This window comes from Podarcis liolepis (genome assembly GCF_965112155.1).
Source record: "Podarcis liolepis genome assembly, chromosome: 1".
NCBI lineage: Eukaryota > Metazoa > Chordata > Lepidosauria > Squamata > Lacertidae > Podarcis > Podarcis liolepis.
The window spans coordinates 23,260,440-23,283,341 of NC_139554.1; the positions used below are offsets into that span (position 1 = coordinate 23,260,440).

The 22,902-nt window shown below is 43.5% G+C and overlaps 2 protein-coding genes across 4 annotated transcripts in view; both read left to right on the forward strand.

The window, feature by feature from the left end:
- The window catches only part of PPP4R3A (protein phosphatase 4 regulatory subunit 3A), a 30,948-nt gene extending 27,302 nt beyond the window's left edge, over positions 1 to 3,646 (forward strand). The window contains exons 14-15 of the mRNA XM_083501827.1: positions 62 to 288; positions 2,385 to 3,646. Of these exons, the coding sequence (XP_083357953.1) occupies positions 62 to 288; positions 2,385 to 2,483 (326 nt within the window). The 3' untranslated portion in view covers positions 2,484 to 3,646. The remainder of the gene's footprint in view (positions 1 to 61; positions 289 to 2,384) is intronic.
- Positions 3,647 to 11,203: 7,557 nt separating this feature from the next.
- The window catches only part of CCDC88C (coiled-coil domain containing 88C), a 103,819-nt gene continuing 92,120 nt past the window's right edge, over positions 11,204 to 22,902 (forward strand). Inside the window, exons 1-2 of one of the 3 annotated variants that reach the window (XM_083500632.1) lie at positions 11,204 to 12,902; positions 15,580 to 15,680. In XM_083500632.1, coding sequence (XP_083356758.1) covers positions 12,843 to 12,902; positions 15,580 to 15,680 — 161 coding nt within the window. In that variant the 5' untranslated portion in view covers positions 11,204 to 12,842. Of the gene's footprint in view, positions 12,903 to 15,579; positions 15,681 to 22,902 lie in introns of those variants that run through there. The other 2 variants (XM_083500631.1, XM_083500633.1) reach the window with 2 other exon arrangements.

The following is a 22,902-nucleotide window of genomic DNA, read 5'->3' on the forward strand; positions in this document are numbered from 1 at the left end:
TTTAGCCTCTTGGATTTCATAGTGGAACTTTTATTAAAGCTGTACTTGTTTTAAATTACAGTTAAAGAAAGTGAAGAAAAAGAGGTCCTTCTGAAAACGAATCTATCTGGTCGCCAGAGCCCAAGTTTCAAACTTTCTTTCTCTAGTGGTACAAAGGCTAATCTCACCAGCCAGTCATCTGCAAGTAATTTGCCTGGGTCTCCTGGGTCCCCTGGATCTCCTGGGTCCCCGGGATCTCCTGGATCAGTTTCTAAAAGCACATCTCAGATGGCAGCTATAACTACCAAGGTACTATTTTCACTTGACTCAAATCATGCTGTTATCAGAACTATTCCATGGGACGGCCAATCTCTGAATTTCCCATTTGGGAAATCCATAGGTGATTTGGATGGAGTTTGTGACTATCTCTCTGCCCCATGCTTTTAATATGGTGTATACTTAAAAGTAAAGAAGACTTTAAAAGAATAGTTGCTTTTGTGCATAGATGCCCTTTAAAATATATACAAAACATACTGCCTTCAATAGAAATAATTTTAGGGGAATTCATCTTGTTACAAGCAAGATATTTATTAATTAATGAGTTTTTTACAATTGTTTTGTCCATTTAGACTCCTAACAGAGTTGCTTAGGAAATACTTCTACCTCCCCCTGTACATTGACTGAGATTTGGGATCAGTCAAATCAGGGAGGCACAGCTAATTAATTAACAGAATGTATTCTGTCCTTTGGAGCCAAGTCCAAGTGTAAACACTGAATATAAGCCAGTGGTAAGAATTATGGTATTATTTTAAACCATAGCAGCACAGCCTTCCTGCCCCACGCTGCTTCTAAGCAGAGTACTTGGTAGGTAACTATGTCTATGTAGAACCACCAGCTTCAGTCAGCCAGGTCTCTTATCATACATACCAGGCTAGTTTCTTCTCCTAAATTAAATCCTATATGTTAGGTGTGTGGTCTGTGTAATTCTAAGTCATTTAAACTAGGGTTCAGTGAGTAATTTGGTGTGAGAAAAGAGGACCAGAATATGGGGAAGTTTTAGTGCCCTAAACTCTGTTCCCCAATATTGGCCTCTTACTCTTCCAGTGCTATGCTATTCCCAGTGCTGTCTATGGTTCCACCACTGTGCAACATGTTCCAATCATTGTTAGCATTTGTTTACTTTTCATATCTCAATAATTTTTGTACTTTTATGTATTCTTGGAGCAACTTCAGAATGCCACAAAACAGCCACTTGTCTCAAAAATCAACCAAGTATTGCTAAGCCCCAGCACAGTTCCTTAAGCAGTTCAGTTGCTTCCGATGCTCGTGCATGTTGGATTTTAGGATTAGAATCATTCTGTCATAGAGTTGAAAGGGGACCACAAGAATAATCTAGTCCAGCCCCCTGCAATGCAGGGATCTTTTGCCCTGCGTGGAGTTAGAACCCAGAATTCTTCCCCTAAATTGCACTCCATGTGACAAGCAGTATTTTATAAAGTGAAGCATAGTTATTTATTTATTTATTTATTTATTTGTGCCTAGTCTTGTCTTCTGAGAAACTCAAGGCAGCGTACATGAGGTTCTTTTTATCATTGCAACAAACCTGTGTGTAGGTTTGGCTAAGAGATGGTGACTGGGCAATGGTTGTGACTGAGAGGGAAATTGAATCGCGATCTCCAGTCTTATTCTGACACTCTAACCACAGTGTTTCCCTTGAAGCAGACTTTACTATGACTGCTTTCTAGGATTGCAGCTTTGAAATGTGTACTTTTAAAATCCATCAAAGATGGTATGTCTTTATGTGCAAAACGCTGTGATATATATTGTAACATCTGATAGTGTGTTTATACTATGGGGCTGGTCTGCATGCATCTGTCATATATACATATATAATGTTATACTATCTTTTCCCTCCAGAACAGCCCATTGTATTTCTGGGTTGTTTTTATTTTTATTATGTATTTTGTGGTTTTATATCTTGATTTTATTCTGTGAATGGCCCTGAGACCCCTGCGTATAGGGTGGTGTAAAATTCAATTAATAATAATAGTAATAATACCCACATTATTAATCTTTGCTTGCATAGCACTGTGTGTTCCTTTGTATGTATTAAGCCAAGTACAGCTGCTTTTAGCTGCTCATCATACCTGAGCATTGTGCCCCTTAATTGCTAGCAAGAGTCATCTAAGTATGTATATTTTGGTTAAGATAATAACCTCTTGCACAGTATAGGAATTAATGGCCATGCATTGCATTTATGTTTTTGTCTCTGAATATTGTGAATTTGTATCTCTGTGTTTTACATATATATCAACTTATTGGAGTTTTAAGCAGATCATTTTAAGTCCATTTGAAGGATGAAACTCTGGAATAGCTAATGTTTGTAAATCTTTTTTTCTTTTCAGGGAGGCCTAGTGGGGCTTGTAGATTATCCTGATGATGATGACGAGGATGATGAAGAAAGCATACCTTTATCACAGAAAGCAAAGCTAGAGTCCTCATAATGACAGCTCTGAAATTTAATATCGGTTGAGGGATAAACAAAGTTTCCAGAGGGGGAAAAGTTTATAATTAAAAACTATAATTTCTAATGAATTACTGTGTATAACACAGATCAATTTTTAAAACATGGATTTCTGCTAGTCAAGTGCCAATTTGAAGGAGCAGAAGAAGAGGAAATACTATGCTTTATGGAAAAGACATGCCTTTGACCTCTCCAGCTTGGACCACACATTGCCCTTTTCTCAGGGAAGGAAACGGAAAAAAATATATATGTAAAAGCCAACAGGGCAGGAGTTTTGGTAGTGGAACTCTGGATTGGCTGTTCAGTTTGTTACAATCAGAATATGCTTTCTTGGACCATGTACAAGACTTTGAAGAAAATGCTTTTTCTGCCCTAATTCTTCACTAGCTAAGAATGCCAGCAGTTTCTTTGTCTAAAGAGACCTGCCTTTGAAACCATACATTCTGAACATTTTAGTCAAGCTACAACAGGTTTTAAAGAAAAACTCATTGGGGGAGGGCTGAACATAAGTTTCCTCTTTTCTTTCTTTCTTTTTTTTAAAAAAAATAATCTGTTCCCTTTTGCCCTTTAAACTGCAGATTTTTGTTTGGAGCTAAGGGATTTGTCTATCCCTTGATTAAAGATTGAATGGAATTCTAGATGTGGTCACTTTTGTGTCATATTTTTATTTTGCCCCGAGTGTATGCTTAGTTGTTGAGTATATATTTGGGACCATTAAAATTTTTTTGATGTAATATAATCTCACTGTTGTGCTGGTACCTGTTTCACATGTGTAATTCTGTTCTGCATCACAATTCTTGATATGTTTAGGATTTTATGGGAGATGGTATAGTTTTTATTGAAAAAGAGCAAATGAATCTTGCCACAATGTGCATACAAAAGCAATACTATTTTGTGACTAAATATTTTATATTAAACTTTACATCATCAACTGTCTTGAAACAATTCAGGGAAATAGGTTGTTTTTAAAAAAATAAAAAATAAAATAAAGAAACCTATAAATATGAAATTAGTATTCCAAAGAGATTTTGAAATTTCCTAGCTTGGAACCATGCTGGTACATTTAAATCAAATTTGAAATGGTTATTTAAGAGTACTGACACATTTGAGTTTTTAAAATAAAAACAAATAGAAATGAAACAATTTACTGCATTAGTGGCATTATTTAAAAACTTCTGACTCCCTTTGGAATACCAGTTTTACTTTCACAGATTATGCTGGGGCTTTGAAATATTAATGTTGATTCAGGTTATTAATCTATTCTAGTTCTTGATAGGAAAATATCGGTATAACACTGGCTATCTTTTGTCTGCTCATTGCAAACTGGACTAAAACTTGGATTCCATAAGATAGTTATAAGGACTGAATTTCCATTTGCTGGAAACGTGTTACTGGTTGCTTGTTGAGGAGGTAGAGAGAAGACTACAGTTTAGGATGTGTTCTATTGTATAATTTCCAGAGAGATTTCTCAAGTTGGTATAGTAATAGTTCTTGGGTGAACATGCACCTCTGTCCCTTCCTGCAAAGAGAAAATATCAAGTAGTTGAAAAGTATCCTATTCATTGAATCAAAACACCACCATCTTTCCAGGAAAAGTTCTGTTCACTTATCTCTACAGAGGGAGAGAGTTGCTCAATTTCAAGTTTTGAGGTTGATACATTCCCTGGAAAGTATTGAGTCCCAGTATAACCCAGTCATCCCACCATGTAGAATCAACTTTCAAGAGCTGCTTCAAGCAGCACTGATGGTTTTACCCGTTTTTATATTACAGAATATCCCTTTATGGCCTTTAAGCCCTGAGGGGTAGTTTGATTTGTATAAACTTGTATCTGAGTGGAGGTTTTTGGGTTTTTTTAGTGCTCTCTTTGCTCAGTATGTTTGACATTTGTTATAACATGGAGTTCTCTTAATATATTGGACACACTTAAATTTTTGTTCTTTATCACACTCTACCTCAGTCAATAAAGGAAAAAGTAGGCTGTCTTTAGCATTAAAACTTTTTTTAGTAGGCATTACACTCACTGCAAGGAGAGCATCACATTGCTACTTCTCTTTCCTACATAGGCACTATTAAATAATCTGGATTTGATCCTGTGCCATATTTACCTGATCCTCGTGTTCTTCAGTTAGAATTTTCAGCTCCTTGCCTAAGTGTTTCCCAAGCTTTCTTGGGAGATGTTCCAACATTTACATTGATTCAAAATTATTTTGCTTGTTGTAATGCAAACCTGTGGTTTTACCATGGACCAGATAGCCAATCACTTTCAACCTAGCCTAGCTTTGCAGTGTCCAAGTCTTGTACTCTGCCTGTTGAGTTAAACTTTGCTCTCCGCACAGCACCTTCCCCAGTTGGCACCGATGGAAGTTCTGAGACTGTATTTTGGATTATGATTTGATGCTAGAAGCATAAGGTGAAACTGAGCTGTGTGGCTCAGCCATGCGGCGGGCCTGCCAAGAATACAGAGGAGTGGTTTTCCTTGGATTTTAAGGAAAGAAGGTTGGTGTCTGTAGGGAATGCTGTTTGAATGAGAGCAGGAAAGTTGAATAGATTACATTGATTAGCTTGGAGCCCACAATAAATGGGATATGGATCCATCTTCATAGGTGTGAGTTTGTAGTATGTCTGCTATGAATTACTTAAATCACATGCTCCAACAGTTCCTGAGGATCACAGTATATTTTCTGAAGCACATCAAGATACCAATGGATTAAACAAATAACATCCAGTATTGTGTGTGTCTCCATCATGTGATAATAGGGGAAGGGGATTAGCTAGTGTGCTTGGTGCTCCCAGGAGGCAAAGTGCAGAGTTTTCAGACCACCATGGAGATAGGAAGCTTACAAATTTCCATACAAATTTCCTTTTTCCATACATTGAAAGATGGGGAATTAAGAACTGGGTTACAAATAAAAATGAATTTCCTTCCGCTGATTACCTACTGAAGATGTCTAATGCAAAGGTGGGTAGATTAAAACCCCTTCATGAAACACCATGTTTCACCCCATGAAAACTTTTCTGAAAATTGTAACCGTCATATTTACCTTTTAATGTTTGGTTACAAGTACTACATAAAAAGCCCAGCTGATGTATTTATTCATAGCTGTCCTATTACCTTGCTGGTTTTTGTCTTGACAGAAGGCCAGGAGTAATACGTTTTTAAATGGGATCTTCTGCCACGATGATTTTGGTCTACTGGTGTACTGTTCAACCAACTCTCTTTTCTCTGAGTGTTTATGCGCACACACAACCTGACACGACAACTGTTCCTCTGCAGTAAGGAGAACCCTCCTACGGTGTCAAAACTATTTTAGGGTTAGTTTGGTCCCATGTGGTAAAGGGAATTGGTACCACACATAAGTATGCATGCCATACTTTATTTTCAGGGCTGGGAGGAAATCTGCCCCACTTTTTGGCTTCCCAAAAGTGCTCCTTTCAGATTACAAAAACACAACAAAAATGAGAGACTAATGCCAGCATGTTGTAAAACTGTGGCCTGATAGATCAAGCAGACGTGTGATAAAAGCTTCCTAATTAGGCAAGGCAATGCAGCTTGCAGAGTTCTAACCATCATAGGAATTTAGGATGTGGACACCTGTATGGACCCACCATCTACTGCTTACAGAATCTAAACATTCTAGTAAGCTAGAGAATTGTCACCATTGTCCTCGTCACGTTTTGGGTGCTTAGTTGGAAACATTTTGCAGACTTGTGCTTGCCCACATACATGAACTCTAAAAACCTTCGAGCTTCATTTAAATGTCAGTAAAATTACAACCTGGCCTTTGCCACTAAGGATGGGGTTTATTTCAAAGAGCTCCTCTAGCTTTAAATACATGGTGTTGGGAGGGGGCACCTTTTTTCTGTGCCACTGCTTTGCCTAGCCCATCCACTACTACTTTCCAAGAACCGAGATTCTTTTTAGAGGACACATGAATGGTGAGGCTTTGTTAATGCTTGGGACTGTTGCTAGGAGACATTTGGAGAGAGGCGAATAACTCTGTTTACAGTTAGTGCAAAGTATATGCCAAAATGCCTTCACTTTGGAAATCCCCCGTTTGTGTCAGCTGCTGTGGGATGGCAACAAGGTGCTTGAGAAAATAACAGCATTAAAACATTTTTTTCTTTTCAAGTTTTTTTTAAATTTCAAACAGCATGACCTTTTTTCTATTTAAAAAAAAATTCAAGGGAATCATATCAGGTTCACTTAACTCAAAAAATGTAAGGGTGTACTCAGTTGTGTTCTTGATTTACAGCTTTCACCTATCTAGGGAGACCTATAAATCTTATAGTCTAATCCTCTTCTCTATATTGAGAGAGAGGGCAAGACCACTGAGTTCACACCAGACAAGCTTGTATAGAATTGCATCCTAAGTCTGCAATTGTATGTAATAAACTTCCTGGGAAGTAAATCCTAGTGAATAACGTGACACACAAACATGTAGCCTGACAAAATCTCCTGGGCCCGCTGTCACTAGCAAGATGCCCCAGGAATAGCAGTGTTTGGTCCCTTGGTCTGTGAGACCTCCCCCAGCCACATGCAAAGGTCCACAATCAGTGGTTCACATGGTCTCCCTCCATTGTCCATTTCTTTGGTTTTGGTGAGTTCTGCATGGCGGTTTACTGTTTGCCTGCAGCTGAGCAGGAATAAGATCTTAGCTCTTTAATTATAATTTGCACCCCATGTTTCCATAGATCAGGGACAGGCAACCTGTGGCCTTCCAGATGTTAATACACCCCTGAACATTGGCCATACTGGCCTGGGGTGATGGGAATCTAAAAACATCTGGAGGACTACAGCTTCCTAATTGCAATGTCCACTGTGGCTAACACCATTAAGACTACAAAATACAGTAACAACTAAGAGAAACCAAAATAAAAAAGCAGAAAGAAAAAGGAACATCCAGCCAAAAACAAGCAATGCATAGTAGTGTAAGAGGACAAGGAATCCAGCAATACAATTAGCCAGAGCCCTGCCAAACAAAACAAAAAAACTTGGCCCATCCAGCTGGCTTCCATAGTTATCCCAAATGGTGCCATTGCCATGATTTCTGCACCACTTGTGACTGACTACTTGAATGTCTGTTTTAAAACAAAGTTTGCCATGGTCACAAGAGTTTCTTTTCTTTCTTTTTTTTTTTTACTTTAACTAAAGCGCTCAATGAATGGTGTTTTTCAGCCGCTAGGTGGTGGAAACATTCTTTGCATTGCCTGGTCATGGGGAGTGACAGACATTGCAAAGAATGCCTGTTTTTCTTCTTCTTTGTAATACAGAAACTACAATGTTTCAAATCTTGAGTGTCGGGACTATACAAGCTATGCAGATGTTAGAACTGTACTCACAAGAGTGTCCCATAGCTCATTTTATCTATCCAACACGTGCACTGAAAAGTAGAACATGATCAACAACAAAGTAAGTAGTGACAGAACGGTTAAAGAAGGTGCCAGTTGCATTTTGGAAAGCAAAGAGATGGGGCAATAGCTGTTTGAAGTTTATTTAGCCACATACTGTTCACCATTCAGCTGCCACTTGAATGTTCTTCGTACAGTTCAGTTGAAGAGCGCATATGTTTTTGCCAAGTATTTTCTTGCTCTTCTTTCTGTCCTCTAGAGCGTTTCATAAATCACAGAACTGGAGAGTTGGAAGGGGCTCCAAGAGTCAATGAGCCATCCCTGGGTGGGTTCGAACCACCAACCTTCTGGTTCAGAGCCTGACCCACTGCACCACCTCAGATCTCCTGACACTTTGTTGTTGTTGTTGTTTAGTCGTGTCCGACTCTTTGTGACCCAATGAACCAGAGCACACCAGACACTTCTGTCTTCCACTGCCTCCCGCAGTTTGGTCAAACTCATGCTTGTAGCTTCGAGAACACTGTCCAACCATCTCGTCCTCTGTCGTCCCCTTCTCCTTGTGCCCTCCATCTTTCCCAACATCAGGGTCTTTTCCAGGGACTCTTCTCTTCTCATGAGGTGGCCAAAGTATTGGAGCCTCAGCTTCAGGATCTGTCCTTCCAGTGAGCACTCAGGGCTGATTTCCTTAAGAACGGATAGGTTTGATCTTCTTGCAGTCCATGGGACTCTCAAGAGTCTCCTTCAGCACCATAATTCAAAAGCATCAATTCTTCGGCCATCAGCCTTCTACACTTGGTTAGAACACAAAAGTAAATCCATGCCAGGTCTGCTGGCATAATTTCAAAGTAGTGTTATTAACTTGCAGTGGTCATACATATTTTTTTCTGACATTTCTCCATGCAGTTTATTTAACTGCACTTCTCCATGAAACCAGATGAGTCAGACAAAGGGCAGCAAGGAGTTTAAAAGGAAAGAACTGGCATGCATTTTTGCCTTAAGAGTTAACCAAAAACTCCCAAACCAAAATCAACTGCAGTGCCTGCTAGCCACAGATGCAGAAGTATGAGCTGTGGTAAGCTGCAGTTCAAAACCAGCAATCCTATCTGTATGTACAAGGCAAATCTAAGAGCATCACTATTTGGAATTCTTAACGGTTCCCTAGCTTCAACTGAGAATACCATACAATGCCAAGGACATGATGATACTTACATATAAAATAAATATTTTTAAAGGACATGCTACTGCCTTCTAATATCAGTTATTCTTGTTATTATTAGCAGGGTTTGTGAATGCAACGATCCAAATTTATATTTGTGTGTGCGATTTAATTTTCATTCAATTGCATTTCCTCCCCCTTTATTTTCATAGGAACATGAGCATAAGATGAGCCTGCTGGACCAGGCCAATGGCCCATTCAATCCAGTATCCTGTTCTCAGAGTGGCTGACCAGGTGTCTCTGAGAAGCATGGAAGCAAGGCATGAGCACAACAGGACTTGGCCCACATTTGATCCCAAGCAACTGGTATTTAGAGACACAATGCCTCCAACAGTGAAATCCAGTATGCCTGGGAGCGTTCTCCACCCCCATCGTTCAGCCTGGACACTCAGGTCCAGCTCCGAGGGCCTTCTGGCAGTTCCCTCATTGCGGGAAATAAGAATACAGGGAACCAAGCAGAGGCCCTGTGGAACACCCTCCTATCAGATGTCAAGGAAATAAACAACTATCTGACTTTTAGAAGACATCTGAAGGCAGCCCTGTTAAGGGAAGTTTTTTTATTGTTTGATGTTTTATCGTGTTTTTAATATTCTGTTGAGAGCCGCCCAGAGTGGCTAGGGAAACCCAGCCAGATGGGCAGGGTATATATAAATTATTATTATTATTAATCGGAACTTAACATGGATAGAAACCATTGATTTCCTTATTTCTTATATGCTATTGAATTACATGTTTTGGATTAACTAAATAAGAATAACTATTTTTTAAAAAAAGAAATAGTAAGCCCCACTGTGTTAAGTGGAGCTTACTTCCATGTAAATGTATATAGGTGTACAGACTTAGTTTGTTCAAAAATAATCCGCCTCTTTACTGCTCCTCCCAGATTTCCTCCCAGCATAGAGGAAAAAGGTCACCTATTTTTTATTATTTAACCTGTTCAGAGTCTTGAAAATGAGGCAGGCAATCAACTTTCAAAAAAAGAAAGAAAAGTGTGCCAAGAAGTCTGTGGTTAAGAAACACTTGGCTGCATCATCACTATCAAATGTTATGTGCATCTGGTACAGTAATTCCCAATTATTAGCCCTCCTCCACTGCAAAAGTACAGAGGTGTGTCCGAAATGCCAAGAGTCTGTTGTAACAAATTGTTAAATAAAGTACAACAGAGATTCATATCTCCAGTAGTGTGTGTAGAGAGCCAGGAATATACAAACAGGAAGCAATTTCCTACTTAGTTTATATAGTCTTTAAGAGACCGAGAAATTAAAGTCTGCTATTGTCTTAGGAAGATATGGCCCACCAGAATTCCCTAAGGCATAAATGGCCACTAGAATCAGTAATGACAAAGATTGAAGAAAATACACCTGAAGGTTTTATACAGATGGTATTTTACCACCCCCAGGGTTAATTTACCGTATATCTATGGCTCTGTTAAGCCTTGAGTGCTGGAAAAGAACTCTACTGCTTTGAGTACTACCACCATATGTGGTGGGATTGCCCAAAGATTTGATACTTTTAGGATAAAATGTTAGTGGATGTTGAGAGTTCTAACAACTAAAGCAAATATTTCAGACCAATTATAATGAGGTGTCTGTAAAACAGAGAGAAAAATGGGCCTAAGCAAATCCATGGAGGCAAGCGAGAAAAAACCAGGATTGACAATAGTTTATGGGAAGGAAGGTCACACATAATAAAATAAAATAATGCATAAGTCCCAGTGCTTTCAGTGGAACTTGCTTTTGAGTGTCTGGGTGAGCAGGTAGAAGCGAGTTGCAGAGATGATGCCCCAATTTCAGTGGTCAGACTGGAGGGGCTCACCACTGTTTGGGGCAGAGGCCTAGATGTTTGGTCTCTGTTCCTTGTTTCAGCTCTCCCACTCCTTAAGAAGGTCCTCCTGGTAGCTTATCCACTTAGATCCTCTGGTTTGGCGATGCTGTTTCTGAATGCCAGATCGATCCATAATAAGACCGTGGGACTTCCTTACCTTGTTTCCCCAAACTGTACTTTCTGCAGGAGCTGTAACAAGGTTCAAATTATTGCTTTATCCCATTTATACCCCACTAATGAGCTCTCTTTCTCCCCACATGGACCCTGTGAGGGAGGTCAGGCTGAGAGTCGTGTGACTGGCCCAAGGTCACCCCATCAGCTTCCTGGCACGGAGGGGATTTGAACCCTGGCCTCTCCCAGGGCCTGATCCAATGCTCTAACCACTACACCACCATACCCTCCAACATTTCTTAAATGAAATTAGGGACATCTGAAGGAAAAGCGGGACGCTCTGGGATCAAATTAGAAACCGAGACAGATTCTATAAATCCAGGACTGTCCCTGGAAAACTGGGGCACTTGGAGGGTCTTCACCACACTTGCTCCATCCCCCCCTTGTCTCCCTTTCCCAAATGATTCCCAGGACTCTGGGGTTAAATCCCCTATATACCTACAGGCTCGCTCGACCAATTCCCTTTGTCCTTTGGAAGCTTTTGGCATGAGTTCATGTTTAAACACAATAGGCCAGCCTAACGCTGCCGTCATGTTTGCAGAGACCACGAGCCCAGAAGAAAAACATCCTGCCGCTCCGAAGAGGGGAATCGAGCCCCCACTCGGGGGGCTTTCGTGGGAGAGGATTGTTTCTGCGCTGAAAACCAGAGCCTGTAATTCCTCTCCAGTTTAATCAGCCTGCCCGCCTCCTCCTCCTCCTCCCAGCGGATTGTTGGGGACGCCTCCAAAGTGCTGGAGACCAAGCCAGGCGCCTGGGACTGAAACCAGAGGCGCGTGAGGCCACACTTTGCCTTTCCTTTTTGAGAAACCCGAAGGGGCAGCCGGCGTCTCATCCGCTCGGAAGAAGTAAAGGCTAACTTGCTTCCAACGCGGCTTACATCCACAGAAGCGACGGCGCGCACCGCGGACCCCGCGCAGCTCAAGGGGGTCCGGGTTCCCCTCGCGCGCACTTTGTTCTCGCGGCGCAGTTGCTCGCACCTTCCCAGCCCAATTAAGCCCAGAGGCATCTTCCATTGGCCAGCTCCAACCCTTTACCCCAGGCTCTCATTTGCAACCAGCGACGTCCATCAAAGTGGGTGGTTTGTGTGTGTTTGCCCTCCCCCGCTCCCCTTTCATCTTCAGTTGTAAAAGAGTTCCCGCTACAGGTAATAACTGCGCGGCGCAGGAGGACTTTGTCTCTTGCCTGGAAAGAGGGAAAGGGCGAAGCGCGCTAGAGCGCACAGGCAGAGCGCCTGGGACGCGCGTTCTGCTTGGCTTCCAGAAGAAAGAAAACTTTCGGAAGCTTTTCTAAAAGAAGAGGTCCCTTTCCCGTTTGTTCCTTTCCCCACCCCCGGCCCGTCTTGCGCATCAGCAGCCGCCACGAAAGAGGAGCCACTCGCTACGCCCGGAGGCTTCGGCAAGAGTGCGCCGCCGGTTGCTCAGCTCCCGCCGCCGTCGCCGCTCCTTTGCGCGCGAGCTGCGCCCTGTCCTGCCCATCAGCAGGTTGTTGGCGAGGGCTGGGCTGCCTCGAGGAGGAGAAGGAGGCTGCCGCCGCCGCCGCCGCTTTTGCAAGCAGGAGCGCCGCAGGAGGGCGACTGATCGCGACCCGCGTGTGCGCGTCCCTCCCCGCCGCAGCCCAGGGGGAGGGGAGAGAGGAGATGAGCCTCGTATTGTTTCCCTCGTAAGCCAGTCCGCCCGGGCTATGGGCTCCTCGCCTTTGTTCCCCGCGTGAGCGCAACCAGCTCGAGCCAAAGGCAAACGGAGGAGCCCGCCTCCTCCTCCTCCTCTTCGGGGAGCAACATGGACGTGACCATTTCCGAACTCATGGAGCTCTTTCTGCAGAGCCCCTTGGTGACCTGGGTGAGTTTTTGCAAAGACGCCGCCGCGTTGCTGCTGCTGTTGTTGTTAGCAGTTGTTGCCGGGGCAGGGGGCGGGCTGAGCGCCTCTCTGGCGGAGGAAATCGCCTTTCCTCGTGGGGCACCTAGGAGAGGCCACCCAGGAAAGGGGGTCGATTCGGGTGGGGAGGGAGAGAGGAGCCACTTGGCGGGGCCCCTTGGGAAAACACCAACTCGGAAAGTGTGCTTGTTGCCTTGCTTTTGTTGGCGCCGCTTTCCTCTCGGTTTCCGGAAGGAAAGAAGTTGATGGAGTTTGAAGTGGGTGCCTTGTGCTCCCAAGTAATCCCTGCAGGATTACTTTAAAAGAGAGAGAGGAGAAAGAGTGTTAGATTTCCATACTACCTAACTTGTCGCAAAAGTGGGCTTTCCAAATTGAAAGTTTTTATTTTTTTCGGAGCCATGGAACTGTGCGGTTGGAAATGGTCCATTCATTGTGTTCTTTAAAAAAAGAGAGCTATCCGTGATCAGGCTCATTATTGTTCATTCATAAAAGATTCCTTTCTCTTTTATGGGATGTGGCAGCTTGCTCTCCGGCAAGGTGTCGGAAACCCTAAAAGGAAAGGGGGAGGGGACCCCTTAATCTTTTAAACTAGAAGCACTTGTGCATTGTGACTGTTGAGGCTGCTTTGGCCTTAATGCTGCCCAGATGAAGCTTCCCTACAAGAAGAGTAGCGACATTCAAACCCCACCAAGATCACCAGGAGATTCCCTTTTGAAAGCCATAATTGGCCATAGCTTCCTCTCCCTCGCACACTTCTGTTGTGCCCACATGCCGAAGTAGACATGCGCATGATTGTCACCAAGGGCCATGGTCTTCCTGTGCACAAATCCTGCTTAGCACTGGAGGTTGAACCATGAAAGCAAATGGGGCACTGCCCTGCGGACCTCATTCTACCCATAATTCTACCCATAACCAGCCCCACCCACCGGCCTTCTTACTTACTGCCAGTCTAAGGAGTGGCACTGCTTACCAGCTTCCTCCTCCTTGATGTCAGCGCTGCCCTTGCAGAACTCTGCAAGGAAGAGGACTGGGGGCAAAATTAGGAATGAGTTGCCCTTGCCAGTCATTGGTTCTGGCTCCAGCTCCTGTTGGTCTCCCTAAGCTTCCACCCCACAAGTTCCAATGGGCACCAGCCACCACTGCTACTGTCTTTGGGAATTCATGGCATTGTCTCCTTTCCAACACATAATCCTTCCTTCCTTGGAACAGGAGTTTACAAAGGAAGGGGACATCGGATTTCACTTATACAGTACATGCTAATGACTCTTTCTGGCTCCCCCCTCCCCTCTGGACCTTTCATCCAGGGCAAGAGAAGTTTTTTGGGGTTGGCCTTTGGAGCCAGTGCAGTTTTAAGGCAGAAACAGTCAGCAAAACCTTGCTTGGAACAGAAGGAGAGCTAGTTGAAGGAGAAATAATTGAAAAGGAAAGGTAGCGTGTGCTCTTTCGCCCCACTTGAAGCCTGATATGATCCATGTGTTTAACTCTCCAGTTGAAATCAACTGGACCAAAAAGCGCCTCACCTGAACCTGGATTGTGGCTTTGAGGTGTGGAAGGAAATGAAGGATGATCAATGATCAAATGCACATACCTTTGCCCTATGAGTGAGGATTTCCCCAGTCTTGATTGACCTATGCTGAATTTACACATGCAGTGGTAGAACTGACTGCAATACTTCAGGCAGTAGGGTAGGGACCAGCATTTTACAATACTCCCCTGCATATACTCCCTGTACAGGGCCAAGCCACCTGTTAGCCAAGGTGTCTCAGGTGGCAGGTTTGGAGAAGCAGGGGATCAATTCCTCACCTGGCTCACCTGCCTGCCTGCAGAGCTGCCCACCTCCATTTTGCTGAGTGGCTACTGACCTTGCTCCTGTGGCCTGGACAACAGCAGTGTAGTGGCCGTGATCCAAAGGGTTCTCCTGGTCACCACTTCATCTGATCATGGGTCCTTTCTTAAGAGTGAGCCACTGTGGATGAGGCAGCTCTGACAGTAGTAGGCAGTAGCATTTGGTGCTGCAAACAGGACATTGGTGGAGATAATATCTAGGGCTGGCTCACTCGTGAGTAAGGTCTCTTTGTTCCTCTGAACGATAGATGAGCAAAATGTCCCCAAGGAGGCTTATGCGGCAACCTTTCTCCCAAAGTTGTTACCTGCTTGAGTGGAGTTGTTACACAGAGGAGGGTTCAAAAAAGCTCTCTTCTACTTGCTGTCAGACGGGGTGCAGTCAGTTCTACCACATCAGCAGTCTACCATTTGATTTCTAGACTGGCCACAACACCTCATGCCATCTGGTGTGCCATAATAAATTAATAGTAGCAAGCAATGTGTACCAGGCCTGTAGAAGAGGGCAAACTTTTCAGGTCAAGTTGTTCTCTCTCTTTTTAACGTGTATGTGTCAAGAAGATTAATTGGGGAATGGAAATTGGTTTAAGTAAGATCTTGGAAGGAATCGAGACAATGCCAACTGCTATTGAGATGGATTTGTAGCAGAAATAATGGTGGGTGTGTCCTTAAAGTTAGTGGATACTTTTCTCAGGCATCTTTGCTAACATGACTGAAGGTGACGGGGGCAAAGTTGCAAAGTGTTGTCCCCCCCCCTTTTTTTGAGATTATTTCCTAATAAAGCTTTTTTTTCTGGCAGGTGAAAACGTTTGGACCATTAGGGAACGATAATGAAGACAAGCTCGCCATGTATATGGACCTTGCGGATGGAGTCTTCCTGAACAAAATAATGTTGCAAGTGTGAGTTACAACTAAAGGGATGAGTGGGGAAATTATGCTTTTAGAGCTGGTGGAATGAAAGTATTTGTAATGAAAGTCAATGCCATCGATTCAGCACCCTAGTTTCGTGGGTGACTGTTGCTGCCTCTTTCCTCCTGGGAAAATTAATCATGGTTCACCTCTGGCTTTTGATTGACTTGCTCTTCTGTGCTGTCGCTGAGGGCTTTTCAAAGCCTATGGTTCCATCACTCAATAGCAAAGTGCACACACTCTTGGGAAGCACATGGTTCCAAGTTCAAATCCTGGCATCTCCAGTTAGAGCAGGGGTGAAGGGCCTGTGGTTGCCCAGTTGGCTCTGAGCTGCAGCTCCCACCATGGCTGACTATTGGTCATACTGGCTGGGGCTGATGGGAGTTGGTGTGCAGCAGTATCTGGCGGGCTGCATGTTCCCTACCGTTGAGTTAAAGGCTCTTGGGACCAGGTATGGGGAAGATACCCGAGACCTTAGAGAACAGCTGCCAGTTGATGCACTAGGTGCTAGATTCGAAAGTATAGGACAGCTTCATAATGCCAAAGAGATGCTTAGATGCCGGGAATGGGGAGAGGTTGGCTTTTAAAAAAGGGAAAAAAGGTCACGCCTTTTTATTCAATTTATTCAATAATTCAATTTAGACAGAGAGAACTTTTTCTTTTTTAAACATGAAGTTTGAATGTTCTGAATGTGCTGTCCTGCCAGAAGCAGGGTGTGATGTATCAGACAATTTTAGCAGCCTATTGTTCATAAAGCTTTTGCAATCATAAAATCCTTTAGACGTTAACCTAAAATGGCAACGGAGAGAGGGAGGAAACAGTGGTGCCTGGGGAAATATTAATTTGTGCATAAGTGTCTTTTCTTTCTTTCTGTCTCTGAGCTCAGTTAAGCCTAATTTTGACCACATCCCTTCCTGTTACGGATTCTGTAACATGATGAAACAACCTGTTTCATGTGAGCTTTGTGCTTGGCTTGAAACACAGCTGCGTTTCAGAAGAGTTTAATCTCAGCAGAATATGTGGACTTGTGATCTTCTTGCCTTAAAGAAAGGTGTAAGGTTGTCTTCACTCTCTTAATTCAGTTATCACCAAGCTTCATGTCAGTGTAAACGTTCACAGGTTCGCAGCTCTCCAGAAATACAAAGTTAGTCAGATGTGAAACATGTTTTAAGAGTGGTGACTGTCAGAGCACCTCAGCAGAGCTGGTTTTGCTTCTCCTTGTAGTGGAGTTTTCCGGGGCCAGTGTTGGCAGTGTGCCCAGTTGTGCCTCAGGATCAATGAAATTAAAACCTTACTCCCGAAGGGTTGAATCTGTATAACAAGAAACCAGAACTGTGGCTTTTGTGTACATCCAGCCTAAGCTTCCTGCAAAGGTGTTCACAGCTACTGCCTATGACTTTTGCCTTTCATGTTGAGACATTTAGATTCTGCACAGCAGTTACTGCTTTGCCTGTAAATCAGAGGAGGCCTTTTCTCCTCTGCCTCCCACCAACTCCTAAATTGTTTTTTATTGCTTCAGAGAAAGGAATGAATCTGAGTTTCTAGTGCAGACTCATCAGTTTTTCAGGCCTGGTCTAAAACTGTCTTTTAAAGTGTTTGGCTCAATACCTTTCAGTGCTTACTGATTTCAGATTTGACAGCATATTTTTTGACTGACTGAGATAATGTCGGTTATTTTGGCATGTGAGCACTCCCTTTGCTTCCTGCTTTGAGCATCAGTGCAGTAAGGTGCCAATCCCCTTCTGTTAAATAGTCTGAATGCTTCTGGGTTTTTCTTGCCAATTTTATGTGAAATTACATCTGCAATTGGACACTGCATTTCACTGGTGAAATGTATTACCTAGGTGCCATCTTGGAAGGTGGGCTTCGGCTCTGTATTTCCCTGATTGCTGCTCACTTCAGGTTGCAGCCAGACTGTGTTTGCAGAAACTGGAAACAGAGAAGGCAGTATTATTATTTCTGCTATTGCTGATTTACCTAAGAGCTGGAGTGAATGGGTCTTGGTTGGAAATGGATGCAAATACTGCCTCATGCATTTTTATTTTAATCATTGCTTCCCTATTTGTAAAAAGGCAGTGACATGAATATTATCTTATTCATTCATTCAAGGCTGAGTGGTGGAAATTTATTTTCATTTTATCATTGTGGGTGGAATAGAACTAAAAGTGACCCTTTTTTGCACCATTTGCTGAGTTCTGCATTTGCACATATACTTTTAACTGATCCAACGCCAATCTAAAAAAAATGATTTAAAAAAATATTATTATCAAAGATCCAAGTTTGGAGAGTGTATGTGTGTCATTTTCTTCTTTTAAGTGCAGTAATTTTACCCTCACTTTCCTGAAAGGAAGCCTTGTTGAATTCAGTGGGGCTCACTTCTGAGTACACATGTATAAGATTGTGCTGCATTTTGTTTCATGTAGGATGCAATATAAGGACGCGGGTGGCACTGTGGGTTAAACCACAGAGCCTAGGGCTTGCCGATCAGAAGGTCGGCAGTTCGAATCCCCGTGACAGGGTGAGCTCCCATTGCTCGGTCCCTGCTGCCCACCTAGCAGTTCGAAAGCACGAAGTGCAAGTAGATAAATAGGTACCACTCCGGTGGGAAGGTAAACAGCATTTCCGTGTGCTGCTCTGGTTCGCCAGAAGCGGTTTAGTCATGCTGGCCACATGACCTGGAAGCTGTACGCTGGCTCCCTCGGCCAGTAAAGCGAGATGAGCGCTGCAATCCCAGAGTCGTCCACTACTGGACCTAATGGTCAGGGGTCACTTTACCTTTACCTTTAGGATGCAATATGGTACCATTATATATTTAAAAGAAGCTCAGTAGGTAGGTAAGTCTACTAAATTTCGTTCTTGGAGAGAGTGTGTGTATATCAGAACTGCCACTTGGTGGTTAGACAGCTGGGCAACCTCCCTGAAGATGCTGCGTGTCTGACTGATGGACCTCTTTCCATGTAGAACACACAGCTTTAAAAGATTAACTAATCCATTGGGATAGAGAATGCAAGGATGGCTAGTCAAATGAGTTTCTTGTGTATGCTCCTGGGACTGATTAAACTTCAGTAGCTCTCATGACCTTAAAAGGCTTCAGATAGACTTTTTTCCCTCTCTCTCTCTCCCCATAATGCCATAGCCAATTTAAATTACTGCTATGAAGTGTGCGCACACACTCTACCCACGCCTTGCAAGTTGAGACATAATTGAATATCTTTATCTTGTACAGCATTTTTAGGGAACTATCTTTAGATCTTACAGAGCGAATGCATGGGTGGGCAGAAGGGAGATGTAGATTTCTGGGTGATTTTCAGTAGACTGCAGGGCCGTCCCTGGAGGGGGGCAGCTCCCCCCTCAGTCAAGTCAATAAATAAAAATACTTAACTGACTAATTGCATCACAGATAACTCAGTTCTGCACCCCCCCCTCACATAATGCCTGCTCCTCCAATAAATCCTGGCTATGCTCATGTGCAGAGCTCAGGACAAATCATATTGTATGGGGCTCTCCTTTGCTTTGCTTTGCTTTGCTTTGCTTTGCTTTCCTCTCCTTTCTGCCTCTGCTGTGCTCCACCTCTTTATGTTGGTGATGGTGGCAGACTCTGGGGGAAATAGTGGCAACTACACTCTCTAAGACCACTTATAAAATGTGAAGGTAGAGTGGAGTCCCAGTAGCTCCTATGACTGGGTAAGGGTGGCTGGAAGGAGACAGGTGTTCAGATATGGGTAAGTTATTCTTCCCCCTGAAACACCAGGATTCATATAATAGCAACTGAATCACCAGCAAATTCATTTATTTTAATTAAAAGTTTATTGGCACAAACACATACAGATTGAACATAAAATGAATAATTGATTGAATAAAAATAATGGTAAAGGTAAAGGGACCCCTGACCATTAGGTCCAGTTGCGGACGACTCTGTGGTTGCGGCGCTCATCTTGCTTTACTGGCCAAGGGAGCCAGCGTTTGTCCGCAGACAGCTTCCGGGTCATGTAGCCAGCATGACTAAGCTACTTCTGGCGAACCAGAGCAGTGCACGGAAACGCTGTTTACCTTCCCGCTGGAGAGGTACCTATTTATCTACTTGAACTCTGATGTGCTTTTGAACTGCTGGGTGGTCAGGAGCTGGGACCGAACAATGGGAGCTCACCCCGTCGCGGGGATTCGAACCACCGACCTTCTGATTGGCAAGTCCTAGGCTCTGTGGTTTAGACCATAGCGCCACCCATGTCCTTCCACAGCACCACCTGCGTGAGAGAAGAAAAACAAAACACAGGTACAGAGGAGGGTTTTAAAAAAAACAACCACCCAAGAAACTACTGGAAATAAAGTGCAGCATTCAATTGTTGCCTGGGAGAAGAAAAGGCGGGTCAATTGAGTTCTCAATAAAACCTCTGCACATACTTGTCCGTAGAGCAGGGGGTTTAGTGGGCTGTCCAACTGAGTTAGCATAGGAGAGAAACCTATCAGCAAATTCGGAACAACTAAAGGAAAGTTACTCTTCACACAATGGATTATCACAAGGTGTGCTGCTGGGCCAGCTTCTTGGATGGCTTTGAAAGGGTTCAGATAAAGTAATGGGAGGTTGGTATAGCCAGTGACTGCTGTTCATAAGCACAGAAAGTACTTCCTCTGGACAAAGAGACAAGGGTGGCCGCCTGGCATCCTAGCCTTGGCATTGCTAGAGGGTGTACTGTTGTCACCACTTATCCCTGTTCTGTGGGGCCTGCATGGCTATTGCTGTCCTAATCAGAAACCTGTTTTGCTTGTGCTGGAGAACAGATATAAAGCAAAATTCCCAAATGGCTTTGTTAACTTTTGAGAAAACATTTGCGTGGTCACTCCACCCAGTGAATGGAATTTGACATTTGTACGTGCTGGGGGAAGGGGAGTGCAACAACCACTGCAAATACCTGATACAGTCTCCTCTGCTTTTAAATGGAGGGCTAGATAACTTGGGTCTTCAGCTGCTTTCAAACTGCAGTTCCCATCATCCTTGACTACTGCTCTTGCTAGCTAGGGATGGTGGGAGTTGTAGTTCAAAAACAGCTGGAGACCCAAGTTTGGGAAACACCGGGTTAGAACAATGTTGTCGGACTTTGCAACTCCCAACACACCTGACTGTTGACTATGCTGGCAAGGGATGATGGGAGATGGAGTCCAACAGCCTCTGGAGGGCCACAGTTGATTTAAAGTACAGTGGTACCTCGGGTTAAGAACTTAATTTGTTCTGGAGGTCCGTTCTTAACCTGAAACTGTTCTTAACCTGAGATACCACTTTAGCTATTGGTGCCTCCTGTTGCCGCCGCGCGATTTCTGTTCTCATCCTGAAGCAAAGTTCTTAACCTGAGGTACTATTTCTGGGTTAGCGGAATCTGTAACCTGAAGTGTCTGTAACCTAAGGTACCACTATATTCTGGACATCTTGCTGGGAGCAAACACGGTGTGGCTGTCTCTCCACCATTGTCTGCTCTTTGCGCTTTCCAGAGGTACTTGTCCGGATGGCGTTCGGAGAGAGCGTCGTAGACCTTTGGTCTGGCAAAGCAGTTCATCCATTTTCCTATTATGGTCTCGCCATGCATAGTCATCCAACTGAGACCAAGGTGAAGGACAGCCGGCAAATTGATGCCTGTAAGACAATCTACTTCGATGCCTCCTGTGTTTCATAGGCATGTCTGTTTTGCCAGTATCTGCACTTAATATTTTATTAACCGCTTCCCAGGTGGTAAGCTGGAGAACCATACCTTAGCCATTGTTCCAGGGACAGGGGCTTGTTATACAAGGAGAGTTCAACAAGTTATATTGCTTGTCTTTCATTGTCCCCTGTATCCTAGCCTCCTTACTGATCTCACTGGACCAGTAAAAAATTTGTGAACCCAAAACTAATGATTAGATGGTCAGTTCTCAGTGAACACTACTGAAAATTACCAGAAGACTCTTAAAACACGGACAGCCATTCTTTCATTCCCTCCTCACCACTCCCTGTGTACGTTTCGTATGGCAGAGTGGCCATGGAAACACTTTCAAGGAGTTTCACATAACAACTGTTGTGTGCTGAGTTCTTTTATTCCTAGCTAGAGAAAGCAATAACCATATACGCCCCACATAATAAGGACAGCTGTAGAGAAATGACTAAACTGTATGGGCTCTAAATAGTGCTGAAACCAGGATGTGGTTAGATCAGCAGCTGCCCATCACCAGAAGATAGGTGCATGCTTTCAGCTGCTCATCATAAGTGCAATGTTGCACGCCAGATCTTGAGCACAGGAGCAGGTCAGGAAACTATTGTACAAGTTAGGGCAGCAGCTGGGACACTCTCACAAACTGAGTGCATAATACTGGCCAAATTATTTTGGGAACAGAGACAGGTTTACTAGAGTGGGATTTTCTATCTGGTGGCAGGGGCGGGGGGGAAGGCATTAATAAATTGAAATACATCTCCTGCCCTTTATTTATAAATATTTATATCTTCTTCTTCTTTGGCGATCACTCGTAGCTGAGTAAGATTGTCTTCCATAAACATGGCATGATGCTGGTTTATGGCAGTATTTTTTATTGATGGCCAAAATCAGATTGCCCCACTTTGCCCAATGGTTCAAAGGATTCACTCTTGTGCTTTGCACAATATGGCTTAGCTGTTGTTAAGTCCCCATAAATGTGCAATAAAATGCTTAATAAACTCACCTGCTCCCAGAATAATAAATAACTAAATAAAAATGGGTGCAATAATAAGCTAATAAGAACTTGAAAATATTGAAACAGGTATCTGTGTTAAATGCTCTGGAATTTCTGATGCAATAGAATGGAATTGTGCTCATGAGGTGCTCCTGCCAGCAGAAGTGGGGAACTGGCTTTCACTGATATCACCTTCCCCCTTAGTCCCTTGAAAATCTGTTCCAGAGCATTGGAGGACTGTTCAGCACAGCGTGAAAGGTGGTTCGAGGTACTGTAGAGGAAAGGGAGGATCAACAAATAAATGCTACCAAAGGCTGTTCCAGTGGGGGAACTTGCGCTGGATCCCAGTTCCTTCTGAAAATGGAAGGCGCCATTTTGTTCACAAATGGTTGGTTAGAATCCCAGACATACATCTTTTGAACTGTTCCCTGGGGAACCTGGAGGTTCATTGGAAGCTTCTCAGCAGGGTTCCTCACCATAAAGATAAGAAAGAGTGGACAGCTCTGCCCACCATACCTGCTATTTCCCCCCTGGCTTGTGC